This window comes from Pongo abelii, chromosome 23, assembly GCF_028885655.2.
Source record: "Pongo abelii isolate AG06213 chromosome 23, NHGRI_mPonAbe1-v2.0_pri, whole genome shotgun sequence".
Classification (NCBI taxonomy): domain Eukaryota; kingdom Metazoa; phylum Chordata; class Mammalia; order Primates; family Hominidae; genus Pongo; species Pongo abelii.
The window spans coordinates 28,203,441-28,228,506 of NC_085929.1; the positions used below are offsets into that span (position 1 = coordinate 28,203,441).

Consider the following 25,066-nt stretch of genomic DNA (forward strand, 5'->3'; position numbering starts at 1 on the left):
TGAGAGCACAGGTAGAAGAAAGCAGCTGCCTGGCATCTCCCATGGCCGAGGTCCTCCCTGAACCAGTCACTCCTCTCCATCCCAACTGGAATCCACCAGGATGCAGGCCTCGCCCTGGAGCCGGGATGGACAGCCCATGGGAGCAGAGGCCAGAGGCCGGCCTAGTCCGTGGGTGCTGCTTGGTGGCTCCTTGCTAACCCCAGCCTGTGCACTTGAGATGTGGAGGTGGGGGTCTTGAGTTGGGAGCCTCCTCCGGGGCCAGCCATGGATGGGTGGGGTGTGGGCTGTGGCACAGGGCCCTGGGGTGTTGTCCCATCGCTTCCAAAATTGGGATCTACAGTGCTCCTTAGCTGGCACCCCACAGATGTGGCCCTGGAGTGTGCTGGCTTCCTCACCGGGATTGGGCTGGACACCACCATCATGATGCGCAGCATCCCCCTCCGCGGCTTTGACCAGGTAGCGCTGGAGGCCCCAGCTCCCGCCCCTGTGGCTCTGCAGCCTTCCTCCCACAGCCCCCTCCCAGGCAGGTGCAATGCAGTCATGGGCCACGAGTGATGCCTGAATCTTTAGAGATAACCCTTGAATTGGATGAGGAGGTTGTCCAGGAAATATGCAAACACTCGGCTGGAGCGAGGGAGAAGGGTGGCAGTGGGGCGCACAGCTGCCCAGAGGCCTCCAGCCGACCGCAGGCAGTGAAGGGAGGCTCGGCCTAGCCTTGTGCCGGCAAAGCAGGTCACCCTCCGGGTCTTCCCATTAGTAAGAGGCTGGTGTGTGCTGCAGAAGTGTTAGCTCCACCTCAGAGACCCCCGACTCCCTGCTCTCCCCTTGCCTGTCCCCTCTGAGGGAGTGGGGGTAAAATAAGCTGTAATGTGTGAGCTGGGGTGAGGGACACAGGGCAGCGCTGGCTCCGAGACAGCCCGTGGGGTCTTGGCTTCCGGACAGGTACGCTGTGTACAGCGGCCTTCATCTGTGTCTGGGGTGCACACACTCATGTGGCTAGCAGGACGAGCTCCTAGATTGGAGCAATAGAGATTTTCTTTTTTTAGCTAAAAACCCTTCAAGGGAAAGTCTCCTGTTAAAATAGAAGTCTGGAGTTGTCGTTGTGGAGATACCAAACACTCCATGACTACCACGAAGGAGGTCCCTTGCAGGGTGAGCTGTGCAGATCTGCAGGCCCTGCTATAGGTCCTCAGCTGACCCTCAGCTCACAGAGCCTGAGGAGGTCACCTGAGGTGGGAGGAGCCAGGCCTGTCATCTCCAGACTCCCAGTGCCACCCCCAGGCTGACTCAGAGACGTGCCTCTCCACCCATGTGGCCATGTGTTGCTCCATCCTAAAGCTGTGGCACACTCCCATCGTGTCCCTCAGTGCAAACCCACTGAGCCCTGTGGTAGGGACGCAGTGTCTAGGAAGGCCTCAGAGCCTTGAGATGCGGGGAGGGTGAGCTGGCAGTGGACAGAGGAGGAAAGGGGCCTGCAGAATGGGGGCCGCGCCCAGGCAAGGAGGATGCACCATCTAGGCAGCCAGGCTGAGGGGCGAGGGACCCTGTGTCCTGGACAGGCCCCATGGTTCTCCCTCAGAGCCTGGGATGGCCATGCCCGCCAGGCCTCTGGAGGGGTGCGGGAGTGATGAACAGCCTGTGTGGCAGCCCCTCTGCAGCACAGCCAGCCCTGCCCCGCGGGCAAGACTCCCACACACGCCATCTAGAGCCAGCTGGCGCACCCGCACATGTGTCAGAGGATGTTAGCAGTGACTGTTTATCTCCTCTTGAAACCAGAAGCCGTGGCCAACTTCACTGCTGGTCCGTGCAAGGCCCCATTGTCCTAGGAACAGGGCCCCCATCTGTAGCTGGACTTTGGGGCACACAGGCCTCCTGGGCCGGGAGGGAGAAGCGGGACTCTCTCTGTCCCCGATCTGGACCTGAGCCTGCTGTGCCTACATTTCTAGGTGGGAGCAGTCTCCTCCCTACACTCCTGGCTCCTGGATGGCAGAGGGGCATGTTGGCCACATGTGGAGGGGTGGGCCGGGAGCAGGGGCCATCTTGTTGGACCAGGGCACAGCTCCTGGGAGAAGGCACGCTTCTCTGCCATTGGTTTTAGTGAAGACTAAGTTTTTTGTTTTTGTAAGAAATGTGTAGATGTACCAGGATTTGTTTGTTTTTCTTTTTTTTCTTTCTTTTTTTTTTTTGTTTTGAGACAGAGTCTCACTCTGTCGCCCAGGCTGGAGTGCAGTGGCACAATCTCGGCTCACTGCAAGCTCCACCTCCCGGGTTCACGCCATTCTCCTGCCTCAGCCTCCCAGTTAGTTGGAACTACAGGTGCCTGCCACCACACCTGGCTAATTTTTTGTGTTTTTTAGTAGAGACAGGGTTTCACCGTGTTAGCCAGGATGGTCTCTATCTCCTGACCTCGTGATCCGCCCGCCTCAGCCTCTCAAAGTGCTGGGATTACAGGTGTGAGCCATCGCACCCGGCCTTGTTTATTTTTTCTTTTAAAGATAGGGTCTCACTCTGTTGCCCAGGCTGGGGTGCAGAGCGTGATCACAGTTCATTGCAGCCTCAAACTCCTGGGCTTGAGGGATTCTCCCACCTCAGCCTCCCAAAAGGTTGGGATTACAGGTGTGGCCATATCTGGCTGATGAAGACTTAGTTAATTAGCATCTAGAGTGGAGCCCACAGGCTGAGTGAATCCTGACCATAGGGCCCAGGGTTGAGGGCTTGGAGCCAGGACAGGGGCTAGACACTCCACAGAGAGCAAGAGGACGTAGAGCAGGGGGCGGGGTGTCTCACCCCGTCTTCCGCACAGACCCCTCTCCACCCCTCACTGAGGCCTTGGAGAGCAGGGCAGGGCCAGAGCCTCTCTCCCACGGCCACCTGGTCTTCATGGCCTGTCTTCTTGTGCTTTGCAGCAAATGTCCTCCTTGGTCATAGAGCACATGGCATCTCATGGCACCCGGTTCCTGAGGGGCTGTGCCCCCTCCCGGGTCAGGAGGCTCCCTGATGGCCAGCTGCAGGTCACCTGGGAGGACCGCGCCACCGGCAAGGAGGACATGGGCACCTTCGACACCGTCCTGTGGGCCATAGGTAAGGGCATGTCGAGCCACACCCTCTGTCTCTGGTCTCCCTGAGGCGCATGGAGAATCTTTGCCCCACTTCCTGTCACCTCCCAGGGCTCCCCCATCCTGCTGGCTGCCAGGCGGGTTGGCCGCTCCCCAGTGCACCTCGAGAGCAACCGTGAAGGCCTGTGGGGCAGCACTCACACTAGGCTGTGCCCATCTTGCCATCCCCAGCACCTCGCATCTCTGTGTGTCTCCCCACCACTGTGGGACGTGCTGGAAAAAACCAGAGAAGAGACTGAGACAGCATCAGCCAGGTGTCCTCATCGAGGAGCAACTAGGCAATCGTCCTCACCTTCCCTGGCCCTTGAGCGATTGCTTATTAAGGTTTCAGCACATAAATCCTGTGCTGAAAGATTGTCCTGTGCTGGAAGATTGTCATCTTCCAGGTTTAAGTCTTGGTATGTTTCTTTTCTTTTTTTTTTTTTGAGATGGAGTCTCGCTCTGTCGCCCAGGCTGGAGTGCAGTGGCAACCTCTGCCTCCCGGCTTCAAGCGATTCTCCTGCCTCAGCCTCCTGGGTAGCTGGGGCTACAGGCACCCACCACTACACCTGATTAATTTTTGTATTTTTAGTAGAGACGGGGTTTCACCATGTAGGCCAGGATGGTCTCCATCTCCTGACCTCGTGATCCACCTGCCTTGGCCTCCCAAAGTACTGAGATTACAGGTGTGAGCCACCGCACCTGGCCAGTATGTATTTTTTCTTTAGCATATTAAATGTTTTGCTGCTTCAGGCTTTCCAGCTAGGTTATTTTCTTTTTTTTGCGTGTGAAACAGGGTCTCTCTCTGTTGCCTAGGAGGAGTGCGGTGGTGTGATCATAGCTCACTGCAGCCTCCACCTCCCAGGCTCAATCAGTCTTCCCATCTCAGCCTTCTAAGTGCTGGGATTACAGGTTTGAGCTACTGTGCCCAGCCAAGCTAGTTTGTTGTTTTTAACATAAAAATGATATGTATTTGAAAGTTTTAAAAATTGTGGTGACATACACATAACATCAAATTCATCATCTTAAGCATTTTAAAGTATATAGTTCAGTGGTGTTAAGTACGTTCATATTGTACAAGCAGCATGACCATCCATCTCTAGAACTTTTCCATTATCTCCAAACTGAGCTCTGTCCCCATTAAACACTCACTCCCTGCTGCCCCGGGCACTCAGCCTTCACTGTCTGTCTCTATGGATCTGACTCCTCCAGGGACTTCACGTAAGTAGAATCATGCAATGTTTGTCCTTTTGTGACTGGCTCATTTCTCTTAGCACAATGTTTTCAGGGCGCATCCATGTTGCAGCATCTGTTAGAGTTAGCATTTGTGTAGCATGTGCCAGCATTTCCTTCCTGTTGAAGGCTGAGTTGTATGTGTGTCCATCATCTGTCAGTGGACACTTAGGTTGCTTCCGTCTTTTGGCTGTTGTGGATCATGCTGCTGTGAACATGGGTGTGCACAGGCCGCCTGTTTTCAGCACGTGAAAATGATGCAGACTTTTTAAAGTTCTGCCCAGCCTTCTCGTGGCTTTCAGTATTTCCCAGTGGGTCCCTTTGGGCCTGGCAGGTCATTACATGCCAGGAGTGGCATCTTGCAGGCCTTTCCAGAAGTCACATTTCGAAGGCTTCCAAAGACATCACCCTTCCAGTACTGGGCAGAGGCCTGGGCGTTTCCTGGCCAGGCGTGGGCTGGCTACAACTTGCTGGGCACAGTCTGGTCTCACCTTCTTGCTCTCTGTAAGGTGTAGGTCCAGTTTTGCATGGGGCAGAGGCCGAGCAGGTGTGGGGAGTGTAGATGCAGCCAGGGGATACCTGTGCCCAGGCCTGGGCCGGAGCTGTCTGAGGGGACTGGCGAGGGGCAGCTGGAGCCAACAGGGATCGCCCAGACACTGCCCTGTCCCAGGCCTGCTGCAAAGCTGGGCGCGGAGGCCATTGCAGATGGGCTGCCGCAAGGAGGGCTGCGGGTCCTCGTCAGGGTGGGTGGCGGCACATACAGCATGCCTGCTCAGATGTCCTACCCACCTCGGTGCCTGGCCGTCTAGTTTAGGCTCCTAGTTTTCCCAATCGCCCAGTCAACTTGCATGTTGAAGGCGGGAGCAACCTAGTCAATGTTGTTAGTTCTCCGAGGCCTTTCCGTGCTGAGCCTGGTCTGTTGTCTCCTGTGAGAGCCCAAGATCAGAGCCAGGGTCCCTCTCAGATCACCTGGGTCCACCTCCATCAGCTAACCGGGCTTGCATGGGGCTGGCCAGGTGTCAGTGTCCCCTGGGGGAGGGCTCCCGGAGGCACAAGCTGTGTCATAGGGTGATGCACTTCTGAAGCAGTCACTCGGAATGGGAAATCAGAAAGGAAACCAGCCTGGAGCGGCTGAGGCTTCACTTTTGTGCAGTGGACACAAGCGCAGAGGTGATGACCGGGGAGGACCTGAGACGCCTGAGCGCACGCAGGGCTCTTGGCCCGGAGGTGATCAGTCAGCAAGAGCGATGCTCTCAGTCACGTTGTAAAAGTAGATTTTAAGTAAGTTTATTATGATAAACACTATGAAGGATTAGGTAACATTTTGGACTCTGAAGTGTACTGATGGTTCTCATCCTAAACTCCACTTTATTTTTCTTTCAAAATTTATCCTCCTACTATCATTCCCAAATAAACTCCACTCTAAAGGGGAAATGGTGAATTTTTCCCTCCCACCGCGCCCTAGCCCTCCTCCTCTGTCTGCTGACACCTCCGTTCACCCACAGCATAAGGGAGCTGTTGCCATTGAACCGAGGGGCAGCCCTCGACTGAGCCCATAGGGTTGTAGCAGACCAATGGGCTGGGGGCTGTGTCCCTGGAAAGCCGGGGCGTCAGCCTGGCAGGCAACAAGCAAGGCCCCTCCCTACTCTGCAGAGCTGCGGTGGCCTGCTCGCCCATCCTCCCTTGCTAGGAGTCTGTTTTATTTTTTTGTATTTTCAAAATGAGCATCCCCCAGACAGTCTGCCTGGCGTGATTGATGCTGGGGGTGGAAGCTTTTCGCAGTCCTTGGCCTCTGACCCTGCTTCCCGAGGGCGGCGCGGCTTCTGCGCGCCTGCTGGGGGCCGCTCGGGCATGTGCTGACTTCGCTGCTGCTCAGAGCCAGGTTTTGTAAACATTCAGGAGCCGCTTCCCCGGTCAGCAACTGCGAGCGTTTTCTGCTGGTTTGTACGATAAGCCTTTAACCAAGCTTTATTTCTACTTGCAATAAAGGATGATCCACTCTGGGAGGTTAAAATAAAGCGCCCTAGGGGTGGCACAGCTGGCAATGCCAACATCTCCGACTCCGCTTCCTGTCCCGAGTGTGCACTACGTCCGCACAAGCTGGGCTCCGACAGGAAGGGGGGATGCCCCCGTGCCCGGTACACACACACACAGCAGGAGCCCAGGTGCTGCACAGAGCTCCCGTGTGGGGCCGAGTGCTGGCCCTGCCCGTTGCCTGTGTGCCTGGTGCCTGGCCGCAGCTGGCGAGGACCATGGACGTTGGCATTGTGAAGTGGGCCCTGCAGTCTGGAAGCCGAGGAGGACCCGAGCCCCTTCCTCGAGGCAGCCTTGATCTCCACGTGGTGGATTAAACATATTAGCAGTTAAAGCAGTTAATTGCTGTGCAGGGGGCCCCCGCTCATTGTTTGTCTCTGAATCACCCGCCCACACCAGGTGTCTCAGATAATAGACTGGGAACTTCAGTGAGGAGGATTTCCTGTCTGCAGATGTGCCGATTACAGCGCTGAGTGAAGACAGTCAGCCAGCACCGCTGCGGGCTTGAATTCGCCCGCTGAGTTAACCAGTTGTGGCCTGAATCCCTGGCTGTCTAGGGGAGCAGGGCCAGGCTGGGGTGTCCTGAGCAAACGCCTCCCAGTGCAAAGGCTTCTAAGTGCAGTTAAGTTTAGATTTGGTTTTAAAGAAGGGACAGACTGCCTCTGGACTGCAGCCCTGAGAAACTGGAAGTTGAGATCGTCGTGTGCCCCTTTGGCGTCCCCAGCCCCTCTGGATGGTTCTCTGTCCCTCTCTTGAGGGTGAGATGCTGAAGGCTCTGGCGTATCCCTCTCTGCACTACAGGAGTCCTGCCCACAGCCGGAAGAGCCAGCAGACACAGGAGGGGACTCGCTAAACCTGGGGATCCCACAGCCAGGCAGCTGTTGTGCCTGAGTGCCAGGGAGGGTGGCCACGGGTCTGCCTGGGGCCTTGTGATATGGCAGGTGAGGCGAGACCCAGGGAAGGAATCCGTCTGGATCTTACCCCAGCCACTGAAGCCATTTCCTCTTTGGGCTTTCTCTTAGATAACTCAGAGATGTCCACCTGTGTGTAAACCAGCATCAGAGCCTGAAACACAACATGCGTGGAGCATGGGAGCTTGGCTTCCCAGCTTCCTCTTGGCACCACACAGAGGCCACCCCCACAAGCTGCCCGTGTATAGTCTGCCCCACGTGGCACGTGTGCCTGGACCACAGCCGGAGAGACTGGGGTGCCCAGGAGATGATGATGGGGGCTGTCGGTGCCCAGGAGGGGAGCTGTTGACAGGCTGGGCTGCAGCCCTGGGCTCCTCTCTCCACCCAGGCACTGTTTGCTGGCATGTACGTGGCAGGCAACTGTCTTTGCTCAGCTCTGCTCTGCTGATGGCTCCCGTATACCACAGACTCAGCTACACAAGTCCCTGTGGATTGTCCCTCTGTTGAGTGCCAGGCAGCAGGAAAGGGCAGAAAGCAAGAACCAAGCTGGGGATGGGTGGGAGCATCCCAAGCCTGGTGAGAGGGAAAGGGCGGCTCCTCCTGGATGCCCTCCATGCTGGTGTGGGTGCAGCTGGGGCTTAGGGGCCGCAGTGGGTGTGGATGCTGCCCGGGCGAGGGGGCTGCGGTGGGCCCATCAGGACTGCTCTCAGGGATGCGCCTTGCTGCAGCTGCGTGAAACCAAGTTTGTGGCTATGCTCTTCCTGGTGGGGATGGGCCCAGCAGTGACCCTGGCATCCACACGCCTCCATGCTCTCAGGGTGGAGTGGCCATCCCTGAGCAGGTGACACGGATTGGAGGCCCCTCTTTGATAGTCTAACACCTTTTTCTTTTAGTGCAAATTTAGTTTGTAATTAATGACATCAAGAGAGACCCAAATCTGCCTGCATTGTGAGTTTGATATTTTTTAAAGTGGGGCCAAGATGAACATTCATGGAGCTCTTCCTATGAGCGGTGGCTGCGGCCTTCCCTTCCACACCACGTGGCCCCGGGTGTGCGCTGCTACTTCTGAGACAGCACTGTTGGCTCAGCCCTGGCTCATGGTGGTGCTAACACTTCACAGAGGCCAGGCCAGAGTAGGAGGAGGCAGCGCCCTGTGCTTACCCGCCAGCCTGGTGCCCCACGCTTGGCTTGAGGGCTAGTTCACACTCATGTCCAGAGCCCACAGCTATCTGACAGGCCAGCTGGCACCTGCATACATAGATGTCGAGCTGGGTCTTGTTACCATGTCAAATTCAGTACTTATGATTAGAACTGAGTGGAAACCAATTTAAAAAAAGAAGAACAACATGGTGAAAAGTCTTCTAGAGATAGGTCAGCATCATTTATGCATATTACCATGTACCCTCTAATGTCTACAGGTGCTCTGGGGCAGCCAACCTGTTGCAATTGTAATTATGTTAACAATTGTTAAAGGGCCAGGTGAGGTGGCTCATGCCTGTAATCCCAACACTTTGGAATGACAAGGTGGGAGGATCATTTGAGCCCAGGAGTTCAAGACCAGCCTGAGCAACAGAGTGAAACCTCTTTTCAAATAATTAATAATAATAATAATAATAATAATAATTGTTTTTTATTTGTTTTTGAGACGGTGTCTAGCTCTGTTGCCCAGGTTGGAGTGCAGGGGCGTGATCTGGCTCACCGCAACCTCCACCTCCCGGGTTCAAGCGATTCTCCTGCCTCAGCCTCCCAAGTAGCTGGGATTACAGGCACCCGCCACCACGCCCAGCTAGTTTTTGTATTTTTAGTAGAGACGGGGTTTCACTGTGTTAGCCAGGCTGGTCTCAAGCTCCTGACGTCATGATCCGCCCGCCTCAGCCTCCCAAAGTGTTGGGATTACAGGCGTGAGCCACTGCGCCTGGTCTAATAATAACTGTTAAAGCAATAATGACCACTCGCCGCAGAGCACGCTCCTTCCTGGGGGTCCTCTGGGCCTGAGCTGGGGGCTGTGCCGTACTCCAAGGCTGACTGTGGGGTCTTACGCATCATAATGCACATAGGCAGCTTGAGTAGGAAAGGCCCTTATGCTGCCTGCGGGGAAGCTCACCCTCACTCCCCGAGGAGCCGCCCTGGGTATGAGACACCCCTGGGATGGCCTAGGGGTCCCTGGTGGCTGCTGGCAGTCACAGCGAGTGGCCAATCAGGTCCCATTGAGGCCCAGGGGCTCACTTATTTATTCAGCTAACATGGAGTCTCGATGGGACCTGAGGCCAGCAGGGCAGGTGCGTCCCCTTCCCCCTGGTGGGCTCATAGCTGCGGGTAGGGGCCTGGGGCTCATTGAGAAGGGGCGATTCCAGAAAAAAAAAAAAAAAAGATAAATATTTTTAAAAAATAAGCTTCAAGAATCTAAGTCCAGTTCCAAAGGCACATGCTCTTCTGTGCCTGGTCCAAGGTGCCTCATTGGGTCAAGTGGCAGGCCAGGCTCCGTGAGAGTGGCTGGCTCTGGGGGCCGCATGCCTCATGAGACAGTCGCCAGGTGGCCCACAGGGCCTGTGTGTGAAGCCGTGCCCGCCTCGCATCGCCCACCGGCCCTGGAGCCTCCCACTCCCACAGCCTCGTCCTCAGGCGCAGTGCTTGGCCCTGGCTGCCTTTGTCTGGATCACAGCCACTGGCTCACCCTGCTGTACTCCTGCTGGCACTTACCTCTCACCTGGGGCACCTCCTCCTTGCTCTTCTCTTGGGAACATGTGTCCCAGGCGGGCATGAAATCAGAAGGCATGCCTGTTCTTCCCATCACGGATGAGAGAGGCGCATGATACTGCATGCGGCTGGCCGTCCCCTTGTCCCTGTGTCCATCAGAACAGGTGGAAGTGACCCATGGTGACTGTGTGGGTGGTTTTTGGGCTTCAGCCTTCTTTGGTCCCTCCTTGGGGCCAGGCTGGCTGGACAAGCATGGTGGCTGCCCTCCATCTCCTGGGCCATTGACAGCAGCTGGTGGGGCTCTCATTGTGATCAGAGGAGGGCTGCCCTGCATGGCTGTTCCTAGCACTGGCCACACGCGGAGATGGGCTGTCCTGCGTCAGGGGTGCTGCACTGTTGGGCCTGGGGCTGGAGGCAGCTCCGGGCTGCAAAGGTGCTCAGCCCAGTGCTTCCTGAGTGTCAGTGTTGTGGGCCAGCCACACATATACACAGGAAGTGAGAACGTCCATTTGTACCTGGAATTACTATTTTTTTGGCAGAAGGACAAACTGTGTTGGGCCCGTCAGCCCCAATTCTGAACCAAGTCCAGTGGGCAGCAATGAGACCCACTTTGCTACCAGCAGAGACATCTCTGCAGTGGCAGGTTTGCCAGCGTGCCAGTGGTTGCCATCTCCGAAGGGACGTTCCTTGGGGCTTGTGGCCGTACTCTGCACCATGGTCAGCAGCTCCTCTTTGCTTTATATGTAGTGGGCATGGCCTGCCTTCAGGATGGCTGGTCAGTTCGGCCACCTCTGGCTCCCACGCTGACCACAGCTCTGTTGGCTGAGATGATCCTCTTGGAGGGCAGCTTCATTTAAGTCTCCCTGGTGACTGCGGTGTAGTTCTCAAAGGCCAACAAGTTCCAGTCTCAGCCTCTCCTCCAGGCAGCGTTTGATGGTACAGGTGTGGTGCCTGCAGGGAGGACGCTGCCGACGTCCAGCTGGGCCCTCTTGCTACAGTACACAAACACAAATTGGCCCGTGTGGAGGCCCTTGGTGGTGATGGACACCTCTGTCTGCTGCTTAAACTGGTGTGGATCCTGGAGACCATCTCAGCAGGGGGATGTCCTTCAAGGTGCCCTTGATGTAGCTGTGCCGCTCAGCAAAGTCCACAGCATGCAGGCCTATGAGCCCTCATGCTTCATGTGCGCAAGGAACACAGAGCTGGTGCCCTTCCTCTGCCCACGAATCCCGTGGCCCACAACTGCTCATGAGTGCAGCCTGAAGAGCTGTACCTGGAATTTTAATGCCCTTGTTGTTTGCAGAAAATATGCCAGAGTGTCATGTATCCATTACGTAATAAGCTCTCACAAAGCAGGAACATGGTGAAGACGCCTATAAATGCATGAGAAAAGGCAGGAACTGGCAATTTACAAAAGAGGAAATACGGTTCATAAACACGTGGCCAAAAATTACTTCATCTTACTAGTCATCAAAGAAGTGCAAATTAAAGCAGCATGACAGAGAGTGCTGTGCGCCGCCTGCCCCAGGAAGGAACAGAGTCTAAGGACTGCCCTGCGCCTGGAAGCCCCCACTCAGCTGGCCGCCCTTCCTCTGAGGATCTGCCCCAGGAACTCAACTGACACATGGCAAGCCGGTGCCCCAGGTCTCCATCCTGGTGGTGTCTAGGAAGCAGAGACTCGAGAGCGCCTGTCCTACCCCAGGAGGGGCCATTCAGCAGCACTTGGCAAACGCTGCACTGGGCGCTCAAAAGCCAAGGCTGCGAGGACGGAGCTGCAGGGAGCACAGAGCCGCCCCATGGGGAGCCCTGCAGTGGGCCACAGGCACAGCTGGGAAAGCTCTGAGCACAACAAGCAGGGCAAAAGACACCGGTGCAGGCACCCTTCTTTCCCCAAATGGCCTGAGTGGTGCACATTTATCCTGGCATAGGAGGGAAATGGTCAGGAGCTGACCAGGCACAACTGCTTTATCCTGGCATAGGAGGGAAATGGTGGGGAGCTGACTGGGCACAGCCACCGCATCCTGCTGCTCACACCATTCGGGCCCCACTGGGTCCCCACCTTGGCACGAGTCGTCCAACCTCCTGCAGGGCTCCAGGCCTGAGCCAGTAGGGCCTAGGACACCTGATTGGCTGTCCAGCACCAGCAGGGAGATCTGGCCCGTCTCTGGCCACTGCCCAGTCCTTTGCTCAGCAAGACCCATAGTGGGGCTCAGGGCCTGGTGTCCTGCCATCAGGGCTGGCCACAGCTAGGGATGTGGCCTCACCCAAGTGGAGCTGGCCTCTTCCCTGCACCCACTCCCAGCCACCTCCCACCAGCCCAGCTTCTAACCCTACAGTGCCCTGGGCTGCCCTCCTCAGGGCTGAGCCAGCTGCCTGCCACAGGCCACTCACTCTTCTTTTGCTGTTCATTCCCGAAGGGCTGTGGAGTCCCTGCGGGGCCAGGCTTGTCTGTGCCGCGCAGCCCACTCTCCCCTGGCCATCCAGCCTGTCCAGCTGTCATGCTTTTCACATTAGTGGCTCCATTACATTCCCACCGACTTCCCAGAGTGATCCACACAGCATGTGCGGAAGAGTCCTGGCTTTGGATGGGCCACCTAGTTCCATGCCTCTTTTATCTCGTGACTACTTTTAAATTTATCTTTATTTCCTTCGGGACCTGGGGACAGGGTTTGGTCAGCACCTACAAGGTCTATAGTTGCCGTAGTTACCATGAGGAACATGATGAGTGCTCTTGGCTTCCCAGGACCAGCCAGGCAAGCGTGCAAAGGAGAGTGTGGGTGCAGCGTCAGATGTTCTGTTCTGGCATGGAGCAGGCACCAGGAAGTGCTGGGCCTGGTGGGCTGGATACCAGGTTGGAGAGGGACCAGACGGCTGAGCGTGAGCCCCCTGCCTGCAGGGACCACGGCCCCTCCTTTGTGCCCCAGCCCTGCCCGTGGGGCCCAGCTCCTTCCTCTGATGTGGGCTGGCATCCCCTGTGTCTGGGCTGATCCCCGACCGGTGCCAGCCCTCCCGGCACCCAATTCCTGCGGCTGAGCAGAGCACAGAGGCTGGAGCCGGCCTCCCGCAAGCTGGCTTAGCCAAGCTGGTATGTTTTGACTCCCGCCCTGGGACAGCAGCTGGAGACTTAAGGGTTCCCTCTCACGGGAGCTTCAGCTTCCAGATGCTTAGGTGGGCGCCACCCGCATACCGGCCAGCAGCTGGTTTGTCCCAGCCACGATGAGTAGGGGAGCTATGCTTTTGATGCCAAATCGCCTTTGCCATCGGTGGATCATCCTGAGCCCCTGGGAGCTGAGAGCAGCTGGGATTGGGAGGGAAAAGCTGCTGTGGCCGCCCGCTGGCCTGGCAAAACCACACCCATCTGAGTTAGGGGAGAAAGGGACCTCTGCTGGCTGTTCAGCTGTGAAGAGGCCCATGCGGTGCCCTCTCTCCAGGCCCCAGGCTATGTGGAGACGCAGGGGGCAGCTGTGCTGACCCCCTGGACTGGCCATCCCCTGCCCCTCTTGGCCTTTGCACCCAAGAGCAGGATCAGCTGAGCCAGCTGCCCCCTAGAATGGGCACGGTGTTTAGTTTGGACGCTGCCCCTTAGCTCAGCTCCCCTTGGCCCTGAGGTCTCTAGGCTGGGGCTGTGTGCCAGGCAGCCACGAGGGGCTGCAGCACGGAGCAGGCGGGAGACCTGGCTGCTAGCTCTGCTCACTTGGCCCTCTACTAGCGGGTTGTGGGTTCTTGCTTTCTCCTAATGGGGAGAGACCTTCAAGCCCTACCTGGGCAGAGGACCAGATCCCAGGACTTGAGCATCGTTGGGGTACAGTCCAGGGTGTGGCTGGCTCCTCTTCAGCTTGTCCAGATAGGGAGGAGGCCATCGGGAGCCAGCAGGTGTCCCTTGAAGGAGGCCCTTCTGGACTCTTGAGGCCTGGGAGCTGATGGGTCTCACTGCCTGAAGGTATCAGGCTGCAGTGCTGCAGACAGATGCAGGGAGGCCAGGCAGGCTAGGTGCCAACAGCTCCCCACGAAGGGCTGGTTTCTCCGGATGAAGTCAGTACCAGAGCCATTGGCACTGTGCTGGTGGCCCTGTAGCAGGGCCTGAGGCCTGGGCATGTGGAAGATTCTGGAGTCCCGCGCTTAGCACTCTTTGATGTCAGGGAGCGCCAGCATTGGCAAGTGCCTCTTCCTTTCCCGAGTGTCAAGAACCAGTCTAAGGCCGACTCCAGTTTCCGCGGGTGGCACCCCTGCCTTGTCTCCTGTGCCGGCTGTCTCATGTGCCTTGTCTCATCTGACCAGCGTCCGTTTCAGACCTGCCTGCCACCTCCTGCAGAGGCCAGGACCCCCTCTACGCTGCTGGTGCTTCACGTTTGGCCAGTTCTGAGTGGACGTTCTTTTTTCTTGAGACAGAGTCTCACTCTGTCACCCAGGCTGAAGTGCAGTGGTGTGATCTTGGCTCACTGCAACCTCCACCTCCCAGGTTCAAGCTATTCTTATGCCTCACCCTCCCAAGTAGCTGGGATTACAGGTGCACACCACCACACCCAGCTAATTTTGTATTTTTAGTAGAGACGCGGTTTCTTTCTTTTAGTTTCTTTTTTTTTTTTTTGAGACAGAGTTTTGCTCTTGTTGCCCAGGCTGGAGCGCAATGGTGCAATCTCAGCTCACTGCAGCCTCCGCCTCCTGGGTTCAAGCGATTCAGCCTCCCAAGTAGCTGGGACTATAGATGTGCACCACTACACCTAGGTAATTTTGTGTTTTTAGTAGAGATGGGGTTTCACCATGTTGGCCAGGCTGGTTTTGAACTCCAGACCTCAGGTGATCCACTTGCCTCGGCCTCCCAAAGTGTTGGGATTACAGGCGTGAGCCATCGCACCTGGCCGAGACAGGGTTTCATCATGTTGGCCAGGCTGGTCTCGAACTCCTGACCTCAGGTGATTTGCCCACCTCGTCCTCCTACAGTGCTGGAATTACAGGCATGAGCCACTGCACCCAGTCCCTAAGTGGACATTCTGAGAAATAGTTTAAACACAACGGCTCTAGGTCAAAGCCACTGAAGATGACCTTTCAGCCCCCTCTTTATTTCCTTCAGGTCGAGTCCCAGACACCAGAAGTCTGAATTTGGAGAAGGCTGGGGTAGATACTAGCCCCGACACTCAGAAGATCCTGGTGGACTCCCGGGAAGCCACCTCTGTGCCCCACATCTACGCCATTGGTGACGTGGTGGAGGTATGGCATGCGTCCTGGGACCAGGGCCCCTGCCCCTGCCTGCTCCACCACCCCTGCTCGCTGGGCTCCAGCTGCTGCCATCCTGTGGGAGAGAAACGACACTTTCTCTGATCACAGAGGCTCTGGGCCAAACCCCAGGGCCAGCCTGTCTGGAGTTCTGGGGTAACCTGGACATGGGCCTCGGCTCTCTGCCTTTCCTTTCCTTTCTGTGGTGGGAGTGTGGACGGTCTAAAGACAGCTGCAAGCACCAGCAGCAGATGCCTGCTGGGAATGGGGCGTGGGTCAGCTCTGCACGCAGGCCCCAAACCCTGGCAGGTAGGCTAGAGGCATAGGCTTAGAAATGCCACCATGGCCTTGGGGCCGTCCTGTCCCCACAGGGTTGAGAGGCAGGTCCAGTTCGGGCCCACCTGGCCCCGCCCTCCCCACCTCAGTATCCTCTGGCTTGCCTCTCTGGGCGTCACACCGGGGCAGGTCCTTTGCTCTCAGCTGCTGCTGTGACATGGAGACCAGCGCCAGTCTTTCCTGGGTGGGGGCTCTGGAGCCCTCCTTACCCATGGCCCCAGTGAGGGACCTGGGTGGTCAGTCTTGGGATGCTGCACCCCGGCAGCCTCAGGAGTGCTCGGCCTGTCCTGCATGTGTCCAGCGCCTGCTGCTGAAAGTGGCTCTGGAGGGTCCCTGAGAGCTTCTTTGTAGCGAGACCTGTCAGTGTCAGCGTCCTGGGGCTGTGGTACCAAATCACTACACACGGGTGGCCCAGAACAACAGACATGGATTCTCTCACGTTTGGGGGCAGTAGTCTGAAATCAAAGTGTCAGCTGGAGTTGAGTGCAGTGTCTCATGCTTGTAATCCCAGCACTTTGGGATGCTGAGGCAGGCAGATTACTTGAGGTCAGGAGTTTAAGACCAGCCTAGCCAACATGGTGAAACTGTCTCTACTAAAAAAATACAAAAATTAGCCAGGCGTGGTGGCACGTATCTGTAATCCCAGCTACCCGGGAGGCTGAGGCAGGAGAATCATTTGAACTCGGGAGGAGGCAGGCGAGGGTTACCGTGAGCCAAGATCGTGCCACTGCACTCCAGCCTGGGTGACAGAGCGAGACTCCATCTCAGAAAGTGTCAGCTGGGCCAGGCTCCTTCAGAAGCCTCTGGGGTAGGACGCCCCAGGCGTCCCTCGGGTTTTGGCTGTATCACTTCTCTCTCTGCCTCATCATCATGTGACAGTCTCCTGGGTGTGTCTCTGGGCCCTGATTTGCCTCTTACAGTTTCTCTGCCATTGGATTTAGGGTCCACCCTAATCCAGGATGACTTCATCTCCATCCTTACCTTAATTATATCTGCAAAGATCTTATTTCCAAATAAGGTCACACTCTGAGGCTCCAGGCGGACCCTGCAGGGTCCTGTAGGGCCCATCTAGCTGACCTGATTGTGTGGACAGAGCATGTGGCTCCATGTGCCTCAGTCACCCTGCAGCCCCAGCTTGCTTAGCTGCATGCTTCAGCTGCTCAGTGATTTCTGCAAGCGCAGCCTCTGCCTGTGGACCATGTAGGTGCAGTGGTCTCTGATTGCAGGGTCTGTTGCATCCTGTGGGCACTGCACCCTGAGACAGCGCCATGTGCATCTCTGTGCACAGCGGGAAGCCTCCCTTCTGTCTGGGAGTCTGAGTTTTCCCTCTGCAAGTGTGTAGCTCCCAGGCTTCTGTGTTGGAAACTGGAACATTTCAAACTGTTTTGCCAGAAATGCATGGCGCACACAAAGGCATTCTTTATTTAAACATTAAATCCACTCTGTCAGAAAGGTCATTCTGAATAGTCCAAAGAGTTAACACCCAACCAGTGGTCCGCTGAGCGGCTGGGAAGAGCCTGTGGGCGGGGCGGGGGCTATTGTTTAATGAGATGTAAGAGCCTGTGGGCGGGGCGGGGGCTATTGTTTAATGAGATGTTGTGTGCTGTGCGCAGCCGGGATGTTTCCGTAGTTAGTCAGGCCTGCTGGAATGCGCAGGCTGCGCTCTGAGTTTATCTCCACGGATCTCTATGCATTTCTGGAATGCCAAACAACATCTGCATTTCCTGCTGCCAAGGTGATTGGCAGCCCATCCCAGAGGACGGTGCTGGAACCCCCAAGGCTGGGCACACCCTGGGACGGAGGGATCTCCAGCACAGCGACGTTCTGATTTGGAATTTGTTATGGACTGTGACGTGCAGGTCAAGCTGCACATCAGGAGCACATAGAATGCTTTGGGGTCCCTTTTTAGCCGGGGATTCCAGTGAATGAAAACGGTAGCAGCGGCTCTTTTGAGCTTGGTCATGGGGCAGCCCTCTGAGGTCAGCAATGTGCAGAAGGGGTTTGAAGAGAAGGCTTGAGCGTGTGAGGGTGGCACGGCCAGCCTCATCAGCAGCGGACTCCTTTCCCAGGGCAGGGTGGAGGACAGCAAACAGGAGAATGAGCAACCTACCTAGGTCCCTGGGATGCCCCGCAGGAGGACGAGCTCTAGAGGGAATGCTGTACGTCACCGTGCTCGGTGCCAGTGTTGGGGATTTTCTAAAGGGAGATGCCCACTCGGAGGGCAAAGGGTGATGGCATGGGGGCTGCATATAACCCCGGACATGGTGCTGACGTGGCCCCCTGTCCCTTCCCCAAGGGGCGGCCTGAGCTGACACCCACAGCGATCATGGCCGGGAGGCTCCTGGTGCAGCGGCTCTTCGGCGGGTCCTCAGATCTGATGGACTACGACAATGTGAGTTCTCTAGCAGGACGCCACGTACAGCCCGGGAGAGGCCAAGTTCGAGGCTAGCTCTTCTGGGGTGAGGGGCCTTTGTGCGCTGTGTGTCTGCATGTAGGTGTGGGCATGTGTGTGTGTGCGCTTATGCGGGTGTGTTGTGCACACGTGTGTGTGCAAGCATGCGTGTGGGGCTCAGTTCTGAGAGTGTGGCGCAGGCGCGGGCAGGTGGGTCGCCTACTGTGCTTGCAGCCTGCTCTGGGCGCATCTGGTCCTGGTCTGTGATCGTTGCCCTTTGTGTCACATGCAGTGGGGAACTTCGGTTTTGGGGGCCCAAGGGCCCTCCCTGACTCCAGACCTGCTTTCAGGTTCCCACGACCGTCTTCACCCCGCTGGAGTATGGCTGTGTGGGGCTGTCCGAGGAGGAGGCAGTGGCTCGCCACGGGCAGGAGCATGTTGAGGTGAGGCCCGGGAGCAGCACAGCTGAGGACAGTGGCGACTCCGAGACCTCGCCCCACGCTCTGGGCGGAGGCCTTGTGAGCAGGGTGTCAAGGTCTCTCCTTTCCAGGGGCCCTGAGCAGTGGCTGTGTGTAGCGGAAAGGGACACGTTGGGGGCAGCCTCAGAAGTGGGGGTGCCTGGGCTTTGGCAGCCTTGGGGTGACTGGGCTTAGGTGCCTCTGGTCTCTGCCACCATGTGTCACAGCAGTGAGGGGAAGGCCCTTGGCTGCCTTGTTCTGAGGGCAAGGAGAAGCCCTGTGGCCCAGAAACCCCCAGCCCCACCCCAGCCATGCTGCAGGGGTGCCCAGCACCAGCAGGGTCACCACCATGGTGCCACCCGCTCCCCTGCTGAGGTCAGCTGAGCGCTGGCCCCACTGCAGCACACAGCCGCTTGTCCCTGAAAGCACCAGGGCCCGAAGGTGCCTCTGTGCTGTCCCCACCTCGCAGGGCCGTGAATCCCACTCTACCCAGAAAGGTTTCTCCCAGGGGCCTCCGACCTCTGCTTCCACCCCCAGCCCCCCACCACCCTGCACTTCGTCTTCCTGGACTGCCCAGGGTTTCTCCCAGGCGAGAGCCCCTCACCCCCCTGCCCTCCACCGCATCCTGACACCCATCCCCTTCCAGCTTCTTCCAGGCTCAGGCACTCACCCTGGAGGAAAGGGGTTTTCATCGAGCAAGGCTGCTTTGGGGGTCTGCTCTGGCAGGTGGCTGTGGCTCTGGGGTGGCATGGAGGGATGCGGGGGCTCCGAAGCCTGCTGGGCCATGGTAGCTGGAAGCCTTTGGTGCGGTTTCATCTTGCTGCCGCAGCAGCTTGCAGGCACCCAGAGAAACCGGAGCCTGCGGCCTGGGCGGTGGGGCCTGTGGCCTTTGAGGATGAGTCACTGGGCTCCAGGGCTGGCCCCTTCCCCCTGCACCCCAGAACTCTCCATCAACAGGACGGACCTGACAGGCCAGCCTTCCCCGAGGCACTTTATTTGCTATTTTTGTTTGATTCATCACAAGTGTGCTGGGACATGTGTTCCTGGCATTTTATAATGTTGTTTTATGTTCCACGATGTTGAATGGCCAAATACTCTGTTTGTTTTCTTTTCAATTCTGTCTTAGTTAGAACAATATTCTCTGAAGTTCCATTAATTAATAATGGCTGTGCAGCACATGTGAGGGCCCCACTCATTTTTTACTTGGCCGCAGCCTCGGACACGCTGTCGAGCCCTTCAGAGGTGCTGAGAAAGCCTTTGTCCAACAGCTCTGGCTCCAGTGTGGCCGCAGCGGCCTTGCTCCAGTGAGGGCCAAGAGAGCACCAGGGTGCCTGAGGGAGCCCAGGAGGCCGCCTGCTCACCCATTCTTGCCTCCGCCGTTTGTCGTAGGGGAGCTATGTCCTCCCAGGTTTGCTGTGCTCGGCCTGGCTGCTTGGATTGTCTGATGCCTGCTCTGCTGCTGTGGTCTACGGGGGTCCCAGGCCTGGGTGGGAGAGGGTCTGTCCTGCAGAGCATGGCTCCAGCCACTGGCTGCCTGCATGTGAGAGGGCCTGCACACACCCCGTGGCCAGCCAAGCCCTCATCCCCATCCCAGACCAGACCTTCAGGCCAGATGGATGGTTCCTGCCCGCCATGACCCTGCCTTGCCCATGCAGCCTGTGGGAGCTGCAGGTGCCACGAGGTTTGTTTGTCCCAGCACTGATCCAGGGTTGGTATCCTGTCCTCAGGTCTATCACGCCCATTATAAACCACTGGAGTTCACGGTGGCTGGACGGGATGCATCCCAGTGTTATGTAAAGGTGAGCATCCCTGTGGCCCAGGGTGCTGAGGATGAGAGGGAGGGTGGCAAAGAGCCTGGCAGGGTGAACACCTGAGGACTGGCCCCACCCATGCCCCCCAGGCAGGGTGCAGGGTGGATGCAGGGTGGACGCAACCCAGCCCCCTCCTGGGCTGGTGGCTGAGATGTGCGGCTTTCAGATGGTGTGCCTGAGGGAGCCCCCGCAGCTGCTGCTGGGCCTGCACTTCCTCGGCCCCAACGCAGGCGAAGTTACTCAAGGATTTGCTCTGGGGATCAAGTAAGTCCCGAGGAATGCAGGCCGCGATGCGATGCGCAGCCGGGTGTCCCTCGAGTGCCGGCAGTCCTACAGTGGAGAGCTGCTGCCACTCTTGCTGCATTTATGTGGCCTTCGTGGGTTTGCAGCAGAGATTCCTCAGGCCCCTCCTCAGACAGGGCGGGTTTCGGGGGGACAAGAGGTGGCTCTGCCCCAGCCAGACACTGTTGAGCCAGCCAGAGCCAGGTGAGGTGTCCCCTGTGGCCCCGGGTCACTGCTAGGGCCCTTGCCCACCTGGCCAAGCACTACGCCACCATGAGCAGAGTGCCAATGCCTGGAGAGCCACCCCAGGGGTGCTGTGTGTCTTCTGGAGCTGGGGCCATTGCCTGGGTCTTGGGCTCAGGCTGTGTGTTTTCGGGGTCCCGGGGTCAAAGGAAGCCGTGGCAAAGCCTCTAGGTGGTTGACAGGGGTAGTTGGAGGTTGGGACATTGTGCATGGCCTGAGAGAGGTGGCTGGCTGGATGTGGGGCCTGGGAGGTGGTGGTGTGGTGAGGCCAGGATGCGCTGTCCGTGGGTAAAGCAGAGAGCAGAGGCCTAAGGCAGGACTGTGCCTAGGGGCGGAGGATGGAACAGCAGGAAGCCAGGCCAGGGCAAGCCAGGGCGTGGCTGGGTGGGAGGTGGGCTGGACGAGCACTAGGCATCTGCTGGGAGGGAGGTGGACGGCACCCACGGGTGTGGGCAGGGGTCCTGGCTGCTGGCTGGGGGTCAGGGGACAGTGAGGAGACCAGCGGCCACTGAGGCCCTCCTCTTCCCAGGGATGGGATGCTGTGGACCCCCCTCCCTGTGCTGACCCCGCCTGCCTCCCCCATCCCCCATGTGCAGGTGTGGGGCCTCCTATGCGCAGGTGATGCGGACCGTGGGTATCCATCCCACATGCTCTGAGGAGGTAGTCAAGCTGCGCATCTCCAAGCGCTCAGGCCTGGACCCCACGGTGACAGGCTGCTGAGGGTAAGCGCCATCCCTGCAGGCCGGGGCACATGGTGCGCCTGCCGCCAGCTCCTCGGAGGCCAGACCCAGGTATGCAGGTGGGGCTGGCTCTGTTTGAGGACAGGGCACGTGGCAGGGGTGCAGGAGCCCTGGCCATGGGCTCCTTCCAGGTGTACAGCAAGGCTGCACCTGCCATGCCACCCAGAATGGGTGCTCCGTCCTGTAACCAGGCCAGAGCAGTGACAGGCAGGAGGGGAAGTCCCCAAGGGCCCAAACCTCCCCGGGGGACCCCAGACCCCGGCCTGGCCACAGCTGCTCCCCACACACAGGAGGTATCAAGAAACGGGGCTCATCCTTAGCAGCCTATCCCAGGTGGATGTTGGCGTGGAAGGTGTCCCAGGTGGGCTAAAGTCGGGCATCTCAAGTTGCTGCTCCACAAGGGGCTGCAGTCGGGAAGCTGGCCTCCCACCAAGGCCTGGCTCCTGCAGAGTTCAGCACCCACTCGTTTCCCTGTCTCCCAGAAGGTGGAGACGCTGCCCTGTGATGGCCGGCCCTGCCCAGCCTGCCCTGCACATCTGGTTCTGTTCCAGCTCTGCAGAGCCAGGCTGACTGGAGGGTGTGTTGTTCATCGTGACCTCTTCTGGGGAGGAAGAAACTGGCGAGGGCTCCTGGCCTCTGCCCCAGGGATGCCTGTGCCAGAGCCCCCTCGCCTCATGGTCTGATAGTGCATCCTCCGGCCCGGGCTGCAGGGCGGGGGCCGGGGCAGGGTGGGCCCTCAGCCCGTGCCATCCAGCCCACCTGGGGCACCCCCACAGCTGTCAGCCCCTTCCCGGGTTGGGGTGTTTGGGCTCCATCTCTCCCCTGGGGCTGAGGTGGAGACCAGGCAGAGCAGTGGGCTCCCCGCAAGATGCCTGTGGACAGGCTCTGGGGTCCGCATGGTGCCGAGGGGCTCTGGGGAGGCCTCTCTGGGGGTACTCAGGGCCCCCAGCTTCACTGTGGCTGCCTCCCCCCCGGCGGGGCCGCTCTTGATAGGGATAAACAAAGGGCATCCTGAGGAAACTCTTATCAGAACATTACACCTCCCAGAGCTGTTTTGTTAGGAGCCTGCTATAAATTTTTATCATTTCAAAATATTTTTGTAGCACTGCGTCGCTCCCTGTGACGCATCGCCCTGAGGTGGGGCCACTCTCTGCTGGGTTTATTTCTCACCCATCTCCCTTGGGGGTCCCTGGGTGTGGCAGTGGGAGACATAGCTAGGCTGATGTGAGGCGGGGGTGGCTGCCCTGTGCTGACCTTCCTGTTGTTGGCAGGACGGCTGCAGGCCAGGTTTGGGGGGCCTCACCCCTCTCCTGGAGTGCCTGTGAGACGGTCAGCATGGAGCGCAAGTGCTGGACAGGTGGCCCGTGTGCCCCGCAGGGATGGCTCAGGGGACTGTCCACCTCACCCCTGCACCTCTCAGCCTCTGCCGCTGGGCACCCCCCCAGGCTCCTTGGTGCCAGATGATGACGACCTGGGTGGAAACCTACCCTGTGGGCACCCATGTCTGAGCCCCCTGGCATTTCTGCAATGCAAATAAAGAGGGTGCTTTTTCTGAAGTGTGCTCTGCCTGTGGTGTCCCTGATGGTCCCCTAGGATCGACCAGGTGGGTGGGGTCTGGCCAGGCCACCAGGCCCCTCTTCAATCATGAGTAGCTTCCATCCAGGGCAGCCCAGGGTCCACTGGGGCCCCTTGAACCCCCGAGCACAATTCCAAGCAGCCCTGGGCAGAGGGGAGCAGACTTGCAGTGCTAGGGACCCCACCTAAGCAGGAGGCGGAGCTGCCCCACCTGCCCCACAGCTGCCTGGCCTCTGGCCTGAAGACGCCCACTGAGGGTTTTTCCTGGGACCCTCTGCCTGGGTCTCTGCATCTTGAAGCAAGAAGGGCAGCCCAGTGCCGGGCAGGCTCTCGGGAGGGGCGGCAACACCGGCTTTGTTCTGGAACAGCCCGCCAGCGGGCAGGCCCATGACAGGAGGTAGCAGGGCTGTGTGAGGCTCTCTGTCCCCGGATGTCAGTCACTTTGCCGATTTTCCACTGTGGCCCTCCAAGTCAGCTTGTCGGCCGCGTCAGGCTAATCCTGTGCATTGAGGCTTGATGGGCTGGGGAGTGCCTGTCAGTCACTGCCGAGAGACAGCGCTGACAGCCACGGCCCGGCCCTGTATTGTGCTGGGGCTTTAGCTGTGGCTAATCGCGTGTCTTCCTTAAGAAAACATCACTTAGTCTGCCGGCCCGGAGCCCTGGATGGGACGCTGCTTGTCAGCACACAGAGGAATGCCTTTGCACCTTAATGGGCCTGCAGGAGCCCGACTTGCTGTGTGAAGCGTGCGCGTGAGCTCTCAGACGCCCACTTAAGATGCCAAGTGCTGGGCCAGGCCCTCCCACAAGTGCAGCTCCAGATCAGCCATGTCCCATTTAACGCACGGCTGGTGGCATGCCTGGGCTGGATCCTGTGGGTGGGGCTCGCCTCTAGGCCTGCAAGTTTTTTGCCTTGGAGGCACCACCAGGCTGGGAGGTCAGCCTACACCTGCTGCCTGGGCTCTGGGGGGTGGCTGTGGGCAGCAGCCAGAAAGGGGGCAGAGGGCCTGTGGATTCCTCGGCCCTGGGATCAGCCCCTGCCAGGGAGCACGGGGAAAACTTGAAATGGCCTTGGTGCTTTTGTGGTGATGGAGAGGATGCAGCTGTGTGGAGCCCACAGTACACACTGGGCCGCACTCTGCCGGGAGGGCCTCTCGCCTCCCTGCCCGCCCAGCCGACCAGGAGTGCCTGTTGCTGGTGGCCTGAGAGCCACCCACACGTCCATGTCCCCACTGGCCCCTCCAGGTGGTTTTCTCTGCGTGCCCCTTCTTCCCAGAACACACCATGTACTGCAAACCTGCTCTCTGTGACCTCGGCTCTCCCACGCTGTGTGGCCCATTCAGCCGGCCTGCGCATCCCCTAGGAGGGACCAAACCATCCACCACACACATCCCAGGCAGCCGTGGGTCCTTGGGCTCCTGCTGCACAGGGGCTTATACCCTCCTGGTAAGTGGCAGGCAGGGGTCCAGCCCAGTTTACAAGCAATGGGTGCCGCAGGTGAAGAGTTGCCACAAAGAGGCCAGCACTGCTGCCCCAGGCCCTCTCAGGGCTGGTGCTGAACTGGCAAGCACCTGGCTGCAGACCAGGCCCAGGGGACCCCGCAGGCACTGGCCATCCACACACCTCACTACTCTAGTGGGACACTGGCCCAGAGCCCCCACCCAGGTAGCTGCACAGCCAGGGCAGGAACCAGGGCCCAGCAGGGCAATGTGGGCAAAGCGGCCGCTCTCCCAGTCTCCCTTGCCCAGTGCGGGACCAGTGTGCTGGGCCAACAGTGGTTTCGATCCTGTGTTTCCCTGGGGACGGCCCAGGGAGTGCAGGGTGGAGCCAGAGCAGGGTGCTCTCCACCTGACCCCGGGGCCACCTTCCCGCCGCCTTCACGTTTTTATGGTGCAATGAAAATATGATTTTAATTCCTCAGATTGTTCTGTGTAACCTGCAATTACCCCCGGCGACATCCTCCACACTTCTGCTGTGGCACCGGATTTCGCAAAGACGTGGGAGCAGGAGAAGTGGGCGGGGGGTGCTGCCCAGCGAGGCTGAGTGGC

The 25,066-nt window shown here is 58.4% G+C and overlaps 1 protein-coding gene and 1 long non-coding RNA gene across 2 annotated transcripts in view; one reads left to right on the top strand and one right to left on the bottom strand.

Moving 5' to 3' along the window:
* Positions 1-23,007, top strand: part of TXNRD2 (thioredoxin reductase 2) — a 66,455-nt gene extending 43,448 nt beyond the window's left edge. The window contains 8 exon segments of the mRNA NM_001256472.1: positions 365-456; positions 2,907-3,081; positions 15,042-15,178; positions 17,817-17,912; positions 18,263-18,355; positions 20,098-20,169; positions 20,348-20,445; positions 21,303-23,007. Coding sequence (NP_001243401.1) covers positions 365-456; positions 2,907-3,081; positions 15,042-15,178; positions 17,817-17,912; positions 18,263-18,355; positions 20,098-20,169; positions 20,348-20,445; positions 21,303-21,432 — 893 coding nt within the window. The 3' untranslated portion in view covers positions 21,433-23,007.
* LOC134761197 (uncharacterized) lies at positions 16,904-19,442 on the bottom strand. Its single transcript, XR_010139495.1, has 2 exons — positions 19,041-19,442; positions 16,904-18,478 (listed from the first exon to the last, which is right to left on the bottom strand). It is a non-coding gene; the product is annotated as an uncharacterized LOC134761197 (long non-coding RNA).
* Positions 23,008-25,066: the final 2,059 nt, after the last annotated feature.